The following is a 10,628-nucleotide window of genomic DNA, read 5'->3' as shown; positions in this document are numbered from 1 at the left end:
AGAACCCTAGCCCTGCTGCCCTGCCCCAGGCTCATTATTAACCCAGAACCCTAGCCCTGCTGCCCTGTCCCAGACTCACTATTAACCCAGAACCCTAGCCCTGCTGCCCTGTCCCAGACTCACTATTAACCCAGAACCCTAGCCCTGCCCCTGTCCCAGACTCACTATTAACCCAGAACCCTAGCCCTGCTGCCCTGTCCCAGACTCACTATTAACCCAGAACGCTAGCCCTGCTGCCCTGTCCCAGACTCACTATTAACCCAGAACCCTAGCCCTGCTGCCCTGCCCCAGGCTCAATATTAACCCAGAACGCTAGCCCTGCTGCCCTGTCCCAGACTCACTATTAACCCAGAACCCTAGCCCTGCTGCCCTGCCCCAGGCTCATTAATAACCCAGAACCCTAGCCCTGCTGCCCTGTCCCAGACTCACTATTAACCCAGAACCCTAGCCCTGCTGCCCTGCCCCAGACTCATTAATAACCCAGAACCCTAGCCCTGCTGCCCTGCCCCAGACTCATTATTAACCCAGAACCCTAGCCCTGCCCCAGGCTCATTAATAACCCAGAACCCTAGCCCTGCTGCCCTGCCCCAGACTCATTATTAACCCAGAACCCTGCTGCCCTGCCCCAGGCTCATTATTAACCCAGAACCCTAGCCCTGCTGCCCTGCCCCAGGCTCATTATTAACCCAGAACCCTAGCCCTGCTGCCCTGCCCCAGACTCATTATTAACCCAGAACCCTAGCCCTGCCCCAGGCTCATTATTAACCCAGAACCCTACCTCTCTAAAACTCAAACCCTGGTTATGGCCCTAAGCCTAACTGCAGTCAATGTAAACTATTGTTGAGCTTAGAGATGTCTTTCAAGCAATATAATAATGATGATTATTCAAAGTTTTAAACACCTTCTCATTCCAGGGTTTTTCTTTATTTATTTCTTTATTTTTTTCTACATTGTAGAATAATAGTGAAGACATCAAAACTATGAAATAACACATATGGAATCATGTAGTAACCAAAAAAAGTGTTAAACAAATATAAACAAAATATATTTTATATATTTGAGATTCTTCAAATAGCCACCCTTTGCCTTGATGACAGCTTTACTCTTGGAATTGTCTCAATTAGCTTTATCTGGAATGCTTCTCCAACAGCCTTGAAGGAGGGTAGCCTAGTGGTTAGAGCATTGGACTAGTAACCGAAAGGTTGCAAGTTCAAATCCCCGAGCTGAGAAGGTACAAAATATGTCGTTCTGCCCCTGAACAGGCAGTTCACCCACTGTTCCTAGGCTGTCATTGAAAATAAGAATTTGTTCTTAACTGTCTTGCCTAGTAAAATAAAGGTTAAAAAAAACCCAATGTTCCCACATATGCTGAGCGCTTGCTGGCTGCTTTTAATTAAATTGATTTTTTTACCTTTATTTAAGTTGGCAAGTCAATGGCGGCCTTAGGAACAGTGAGTTAACTGCTTTGTTCGTGCAGAAATGTTTACCTTGTCAGCTCAGGGATTCGATCTTGCAACCTTCCGGTTACTAGTTGAACACTTTAACCACTAGGCTCTAACCACTAGGCTACCTTCTTATCCTTCACTCTGCGGTCCAACTCATCCCAAACCATCTCAATTTGGTTGAGGTCGGGGGATTGTGGAGACCAGGTCAACTAATGCAGCACTCCATCACTCTGCTTCTTGGTAAAAATAGCCCTTATACAGCTTGAAGGTGTGTTGGGTCATTGTCCTGTTGAAAAACAAGTGATAGTCCCACTAAACGCAAACCAGATGGTATGGCGTATCGCTGTAGAATGCTGTGGTAGCAATGCTGTTTAAGTTTGCCTTGAATTCTAAGTAAATCACAGTGTCACCAGAAAAGCACCCCCACACCATAACACCGCCTCCTCCATGCTTCACAGTGGGAACCACACACCATAACACCTCCTCCTCCATGCTTCACAGTGGGAACCACACACCATAACACCTCCTCCTCCATGCTTCACAGTGGGAACCAGTGGGAAACCACACACCATAACACCGCCTCCTCCATGCTTCACAGTGGGAACCACACACCATAACACCGCCTCCTCCATGCTTCACAGTGGGAACCACACACCATAACACCGCCTCCTCCATGCTTCACAGTGGGAACCACACACCATAACACCGCCTCCTCCATGCTTCACAGTGGGAACCACACACCATAACACCGCCTCCTCCATGCTTCACAGTGGGAACCACACACCATAACACCTCCTCCTCCATGCTTCACAGTGGGAACCACACACCATAACACCGCCTCCTCCATGCTTCACAGTGGGAACCACACACCATAACACCGCCTCCTCCATGCTTCACAGTGGGAACCACACACCATAACACCGCCTCCTCCATGCTTCACGGTGGGAACCACACACCATAACACCTCCTCCTCCATGCTTCACAGTGGGAACCACACACCATAACACCTCCTCCTCCATGCTTCACATGCGGAGATCATCCGTTTATCCACACCGCGTCTCACAAAGACACGGAGGTTGGAACCAAAAATCTCCACTCTGGACTCCAGACCAAAGGACAAATTTCTACCGGTCTAATGTCCATTGCTCAAGTTTCTTGGCCCAAGCAAGTCTCTTCTTCTTATTGGTGTCCTTTAGTAATGGTTTCTTTGCAGCAATTCAACCATGAAGGCCTGATTCACACAGTGTCCTCTGAACAGTTGATGTTGAGATGTGTCTGTTACTTGAACTCTGTGAAGCATTTATTTGGGCTGCATTTTATGAGGCTGGTATCTCTAACCAACTTATCCTCTGCAGCAGAGGTAACTCTGGGTCTTCCTTTTATGTGGTGGTCCTAATGAGAGCCAGTTTCATCATAGCGCTTGATGGTTTTTTGCGACTGCACTTTAAAGAAACTTTCAAAGTTCTTGACATTTTCCATATTAAATGACCTTCATGTCTTAAAGTAATGATGGACTGTCGTCTCTCTTTGCTTATTTGAGCTGGTCTTGCCATAATATGGACTTGGTCTTTTACCAAATAGGGCTATGTTCTGCATACCACCCCTACCTTATTACAACACAGCTAATTGGCTCAAACGCATTGAGAAAATAAATTCCACAAATGAACTTTTAACAAGGCACACCTGTTAATTGAAATTCATTCCAGGTGACTACCTCGTGAAGCAGGTTGAGGGAATGCCAAGAGTGTGCAAAGCTGCCTTCAAGGCAAAGTGTGGCTATTTGAAGAATCTCAAATATTCTTGCGTTGTACCCAATGATTTATGAGAACTTGCTTGGTAGGTCGACGTCCTCATTGAGGTTTTACAGACGTGTTTTATGTACACACAATATTTATGAAATTAATATTGTTATATTTGGTAACACTTATTTGTTTTCCCAATTCAAGACTCCAACCCCAATTCTATGGAACGGACGTGGGTGTGGCTAGGTCTACATAAGGGTGCTAATTTTAAAAAACTCACAAGACGTTTGACGAAGGCGGTGAGGCCGATACGTAAAGCTTATTAAAGATCAGTGATTCCATCAAGTGATCGGGTTTCTGCTTTTTTCTCATCTTATTCAACTGTTACCGTGCACCTGCAAAATTTGTTTAACACTATTTTGGTTACTACATGACTCCATATATGTGTTATTTCATAGTTTTGATGTCTTCACAATTATTCTACAATACAGAAAATATTTTTTTAAAATAAAGACAAACCCTTGAATGAGTAGGTGTTTCTAAAACTTTTGACCGGTAGTGTATGTCATTGAGAATATCTTACCATAATTATACACACTATAATGACTTGCTCCAGACTGATACTGCTCTTATACTGCAAAGTGAAAACGTTAGAAAACGTTAGCGTTTAAAAACTGTATAGCTTTATTATGAAAAGAACAAGGATCCTCTCACGGCCCCCCCATTTGATAGAATATTATTTGGTTCCACCCATATTTTCGTAATGGTTGATGTTAGTTGTAGTTTTCATGCCCCTGGTATGCAGTGAACGTCATTTTGATTGAGTCACGCAAAAAAACACAAAGTCCCAGCATCCCTTGCGTAGAGGGTTCGGTCTGAAGTTACCACAACAGGAAGCGTCACTGCGCTAAAAACATTGGAGTAGGAAAAGTGCAACAAAACGCTGTCGAACACGAAGCTGCAGGAATGTTTCGTTTTAAGAAAATGTGTTAATTTGTGAAATAATATTTTTATAATCCACAACTTGTCTTCATTTGATCGTCATCCATCTTGAGAACTGTCGAATTTGCGTCACTAGCAGCCCTCGATAGATCGGTTGTGTTGACCAAAATGGATGACAGCAAGGTATGTGGTTCTCTTCATGTTGTTTAACTAGCTAAACATGTTTTTAGGCTTAAATCAGTCATGTCTGTTAATGCTTTTCTGGTGTATTGTTACTATTGGGGGAATTGTCTTTACACAGACAACGATCTCAGATGAAAACAATTGGTGTTTGCTTCTCTAACGAGGTTCGGTACTGGTGCACTAACTCTAGTCTCTGAATAACAAGGCACTGTGTGTGTTTTCTTTCTGCCGTTATCGCGATAGATGGTGGGAGGCAAAGTCAAGAAACCCGGTAAACGAGGCCGTAAACCCGCTAAGATTGATCTGAAAGCGAAGTTGGAGAGGAGCAGGCAGAGCGCCCGGGAGTGCCGAGCCAGGAAGAAGCTCCGGTATCAGTACCTGGAGGAACTCGTGTCCAGCAAGGAGAGGGCCATCTGCGCCCTGAGGGAGGAGCTGGAGATGGTGACTACATCACCCCGTTCTTCCTAAATGCACCAGCTATTCCCGTCAATTACCTAAACCACTCATTTGGTGTTGAAAAATCAGACGATATTTCACAAAATGATAATGATTTTCTTTACCTGCCTCTTGAATAAAGGCCTAGTCCCGTAGAAACTTCTGGAGACACTGACAACCTGCCTCTTGAATAAAGCCCTAGTCTATCCCGTAGAAACTTCTGGAGACACTGACAACCTGCCTTTTGAATAAAGGCCTAGTCCCGTAGAAACTTCTGGAGACACTGACAACCTGCCTTTTGAATAAAGGCCTAGTCCCACTGTAGAAACTTCTGGAGACACTGACAACCTGCCTCTTGAATAAAGCCCTAGTCTATCCCGTAGAAACTTCTGGAGACACTGACAACCTGCCTCTTGAATAAAGCCCTAGTCTATCCCGTAGAAACTTCTGGAGACACTGACAACCTGCCTCTTGAATAAAGGCCTAGTCTATCCCGTAGAAACTTCTGGAGACACTGACAACCTGCCTCTTGAATAAAGGCCTAGTCTATCCCGTAGAAACTTCTGGAGACACTGACAACCTGCCTCTTGAATAAAGCCCTAGTCTATCCCGTAGAAACTTCTGGAGACACTGACAACCTGCCTCTTGAATAAAGGCCTAGTCTATCCCGTAGAAACTTCTGGAGACACTGACAACCTGCCTCTTGAATAAAGCCCTAGTCTATCCCGTAGAAACTTCTGGAGACACTGACAACCTGCCTCACTAATATAGCTAACATTCTACTGCTGTGTTGTGTAGCTTAATAGGTGTTTCCAGACCACAGCTTTCTTTTGCAGCCAACTCTTGTCATCTAACTCTCTGTTGGTTTCTCCTTCAGTACAAGCAGTGGTGTACAGCCATGGACCAGGGGAAGATCCCGTCTGAGATAAAGGCCCTACTGACGGGAGATGAACAGAAGCCTCCTCAGAGCTCCTCCACCAAGAGCTCCAAGAACAGCAACCAGAGCTAATGTGTTGGGAGTGCCAGACCAGAACTAGTCTGACTGTCAGTTTGTTAGAGGTGGCAGCCCTGGGTTGTATTCATTAGGGAAATGATATCAAACGTTGTGCAACAGAAAACAGGGTGTTCATATAATACCTACCCCCTTTTTCCATCCTGTTTGTTGCCCTGGTGAATACGACCCAGAGCGAGTCTGTCTGATGAAAGGTTCCAGGCCAGAGCTAGGCAGTAGGTACTCGGTCTGTCATGCCTAGACCGCTCCACTGTATAAGGCCTCTGTGACAGAGAGTGAAGAGGTGTCTCACCGGTCTGTCTGTTTCAGCCCCCTCTAGAGGAGACGCGCAGCAACAGAACTGTCAGAGACACATATCATTACTAACGCTGGAGGACCTTCAGAAGTAATAGCTTGTATTATTTACAGTTGTAATCCACATCACTGGCCTGATTTATCATGCGTGGTTCACTATTGCAACTCTTGGATTCGTTAATGTTAGTAATGTGAAATATTGCTATTAGTTGCAGCTATAGACACCTTTAGACAGCCTTGTATTATTGAGCAGTTCATTTTAATTTCCTTCCTCAATGTTTTAGCTTCTACGTGTGAGAATTGAGGAAGCCTTTAATGGTACATGGATGAAACCAGGACAGAAGAAGTTGAAAGGGTTTAGGCTGTGCATGTCCTACCTGGCCTAGACATTCAGACAAAACAAAAAAGCACATATTCACCTTCAAATAAGGAATTACTCTTTGACCTTTTATTGGTTAGTTTGTGTTGGGAAAAGAGCAGAACATAACATCCCAAATGCCACTCCATTCCCTAAATAGAGCCCTGGTCTAAAGTAGTGTACTATATAGGGAATAGGGCTCTGGTCTAATGTAGTGCACTATATAGGGAATAGGGCTCTGGTCTAAAGTAGTGTACTATATAGGGAATAGGGCCCTGGTCTAATGTAGTGCACTATATAGGGAATAGGGCTCTGGTCTAATGTAGTGCACTATATAGGGAATAGGGCTCTGGTCTAATGTAGTGCACTATATAGGAATAGGGCCCTGGTCTGTAGTCACTATATGGAATAGGGCCCTGGTCTAAAGTAGTGCTATATAGGGAATAGTGGCTCTGTGTCTAAAGTAGGGCTCTGGTCTATAGTAATAGTCTAAAGTACTATATAGGAATAGGGCCCTGGTCTATAAGTAGTGTGTACTATATAGGGAATAGGGCCCTGGTCTAATGTAGTGCACTATAAGGGAATAGGGCCTGGTCTAATGTATGCCCTATATAGGGAATAGGGCACCATTGGGGACATGTATATCTTGTCATGTATCTGCAGAGATGATGTAATGATATACAGCACTGTATGTTGAATTTATTTATATATTTTTATTGGATCACAGAAAGCCCTTTTTTTCCCTGGTTTTGTAGTGTGATGTTGTAGAACGTATAGAAGGTCTGACAGACAAAAGAAAGATCTTTCCCAGTATGTAGAGATGTTCAAGTCTCTTGTTTGTGTGAAAGGCTAGAATGGGGACACGTCCTTACCAGAACAGAAGCTGCTGAGGCATTGCTCCACCTATGTTGTCTTTCAGTAACGTTACATTGTATCATGTGGTATCTAATCGAGGCCTAGACGACTCATGTTCTTTCACCATAATGCAACCAAAATATAGTAGACTGTACCTGTTTTGGTTTACAAATGATGATTCTATTGTCCTAAGGAAATTAAATAAGGACTCATTAATGGACATTCATTCTGCCTGACACTCATTAATGGACATTCATTCTGCTTGACACTCATTAATAGACATTCATTCTGCTTGACACTCATTAATAGACATTCATTCTGACACTCATTAATAGACATTCATTCTGCTTGACACTCATTAATAGACATTCATTCTGCTTGACACTCATTAATAGACATTCATTCTGCTTGACACTCATTAATAGACATTCATTCTGCTTGACACTCATTAATAGACATTCATTCTGCTTGACACTCATTAATAGACATTCATTCTGACATTCATTCTGTCTGACACTCATTAATAGACATTCATTCTGTCTGACACTCATTAATAGACATTCATTCTGACACTCATTAATAGACATTCATTCTGACACTCATTAATAGACATTCTCATTAATAGACATTCATTCTGTCTGACATTCATTCTAGACATTCATTCTGACACTCATTAATAGACATTCATTCTGACACTCATTAATAGACATTCATTCTGATTTAATAGACATTCATTCTGACACTCATTAATAGACATTCATTCTGCTTGACACTCATTAATAGACATTCATTCTGTCTGACACTCATTAATAGACATTCATTCTGACACTCATTAATAGACATTCATTCTGCTGACACTCATTAATAGACATTCATTCTGCTTGACACTCATTAATAGACATTCATTCTGCTTGACACTCATTAATAGACATTCATTCTGACACTCATTAATAGACATTCATTCTGCTTGACACTGACACTCATTAATAGACATTCATTCTGCTTGACACTCATTAATAGACATTCATTCTGCTTGACACTCATTAATAGACACATTCTGACACTCATTAATAGACATTCATTACACTATTAATAGACATTCAGACACTCATTAATAGACATTCATTCTGCTTGACACTCATTAATAGACATTCATTCTGCTTGACACTCATTAATAGACATTCATTCTGCACTCATTAATAGACATTCATTCTGACACTCATTAATAGACATTCATTCTGACACTCTGACACTCATTAATAGACATTCATTCTGCTTGACACTCATTAATAGACATTCATTCTGCCTGACACTCATTAATAGACATTCATTCTGCCTGACACTCATTAATAGACATTCATTCTGACACTCATTAATAGACATTCATTCTGACACTCATTAATAGACATTCATTCTGCTTGACACTCATTAATAGACACATTCTCATTAATAGACATTCATTCTGACACTCATTAATAGACATTCATTCTGCTCACTCATTAATAGACATTCATTCTGCTTGACACTCATTAATAGACATTCATTCTGACACACTCATTAATAGACATTCATTCTGCTTGACACTCATTAATAGACATTCATTCTGCTTGACACTCATTAATAGACATTCATTCTGACACTCATTAATAGACATTCATTCATTCTGCTTGACACTCATTAATAGACATTCATTCTGCTTGACACTCATTAATAGACATTCATTCTGCTTGACACTCATTAATAGACATTCATTCTGCTTGACACTCATTAATAGACATTCATTCTGCTTGACACTCATTAATAGACATTCATTCTGTCTGACACTCATTAATAGACATTCATTCTGCTTGACACTCATTAATAGACATTCATTCTGTCTGACACTCATTAATAGACATTCATTCTGCTTGACACTCATTAATAGACATTCATTCTGCCTGACACTCATTAATAGACATTCATTCTGACACTCATTAATAGACATTCATTCTGCTTGACACTCATTAATAGACATTCATTCTGCTTGACACTCATTAATAGACATTCATTCTGACACTCATTAATAGACATTCATTCTGCTTGACACTCATTAATAGACATTCATTCTGCCTGACACTCATTAATAGACATTCATTCTGCTTGACACTCATTAATAGACATTCATTCTGACACTCATTAATAGACATTCATTCTGCTTGACACTCATTAATAGACATTCTGCTTGACACTCATTAATAGACATTCATTCTGACACTCATTAATAGACATTCATTCTGCTTGACACTCATTAATAGACATTCATTCTGCCTGACACTCATTAATAGACATTCATTCTGCTTGACACTCATTAATAGACATTCATTCTGACACTCATTAATAGACATTCATTCTGCTTGACACTCATTAATAGACATTCTGCTTGACACTCATTAATAGACATTCATTCTGACTTGACACTCATTAATAGACATTCATTCTGTTGACACTCATTAATAGACATTCATTCTGACACTCATTAATAGACATTCATTCTGCTTGACACTCATTAATAGACATTCATTCTGCTTGACACTCATTAATAGACACTCATTAATAGACATTCATTCTGCTTGGACACTCATTAATAGACATTCATTCAGCTTGACACTCATTAATAGACATTCATTCTGTTGACACTCATTAATAGACATTCATTCTGTCTGACACTCATTAATAGACATTCATTCTGTCTGACATTCATTAATCTGACACTCATTAATAGACATTCATTCTGTCTGACACTCATTAATAGACATTCATTCTGTCTGACACTCATTAATAGACATTCATTCTGTCTGACACTCATTAATAGACATTCATTCTGTCTGACACTCATTAATAGACACTCATTAATATACATTCATTCTGTCTGACACTCATTAATAGACATTCATTCTGCTTGACACTCATTAATAGACATTCATTCTGTCTGACACTCATTAATAGACATTCATTCTGCTCTGACACTCATTAATAGACATTCATTCTGTCTGACACTCATTAATAGACATTCATTAATAGACATTCATTCTGCTTGACACTCATTAATAGACATTCATTCTGCTCGAGACACTCATTAATAGACATTCATTCTGTCTGACACTCATTAATAGACATTCATTCTGTCTGACACTCATTAATAGACATTCATTCTGCTCTGACTCATTAATAGACATTCATTCTGCTTGACACTCATTAATAGACATTCATTCTGTCTGACACTCATTAATAGACATTCATTCTGACACTCATTAATAGACATTCATTCTGACACTCATTAATAGACATTCATTCTGCTGACACTCATTAATAGACATTCATTC

The 10,628-nt window shown here is 40.9% G+C and overlaps 1 protein-coding gene across 1 annotated transcript; it reads left to right on the top strand.

Moving 5' to 3' along the window:
* The first annotated feature begins 4,198 nt into the window (after positions 1–4,198).
* Positions 4,199–6,266, top strand: LOC135569046 (cAMP-responsive element-binding protein-like 2). Its single transcript, XM_065015873.1, has 3 exons — positions 4,199–4,312; positions 4,556–4,753; positions 5,625–6,266. Exons 1-3 carry the CDS (start codon positions 4,298–4,300, stop codon positions 5,754–5,756), a joined length of 345 nt encoding a protein of 114 aa, XP_064871945.1. The 5' UTR covers positions 4,199–4,297; the 3' UTR covers positions 5,757–6,266.
* Positions 6,267–10,628: the final 4,362 nt, after the last annotated feature.

Source organism: Oncorhynchus nerka, unplaced genomic scaffold, assembly GCF_034236695.1.
Source record: "Oncorhynchus nerka isolate Pitt River unplaced genomic scaffold, Oner_Uvic_2.0 unplaced_scaffold_1238, whole genome shotgun sequence".
Classification (NCBI taxonomy): domain Eukaryota; kingdom Metazoa; phylum Chordata; class Actinopteri; order Salmoniformes; family Salmonidae; genus Oncorhynchus; species Oncorhynchus nerka.
The sequence above is the reverse complement of the archived record's forward strand: the minus strand, read 5'-3'. Positions and strand labels throughout refer to the sequence as shown.

Coding starts and splice junctions, on each gene's coding strand:
- LOC135569046 (XM_065015873.1), top strand. Junction 4,754..5,624: donor TGAGGGAGGAGCTGGAGATG/GTGACTACATCA, acceptor TTTCTCCTTCAG/TACAAGCAGTGGTGTACAGC.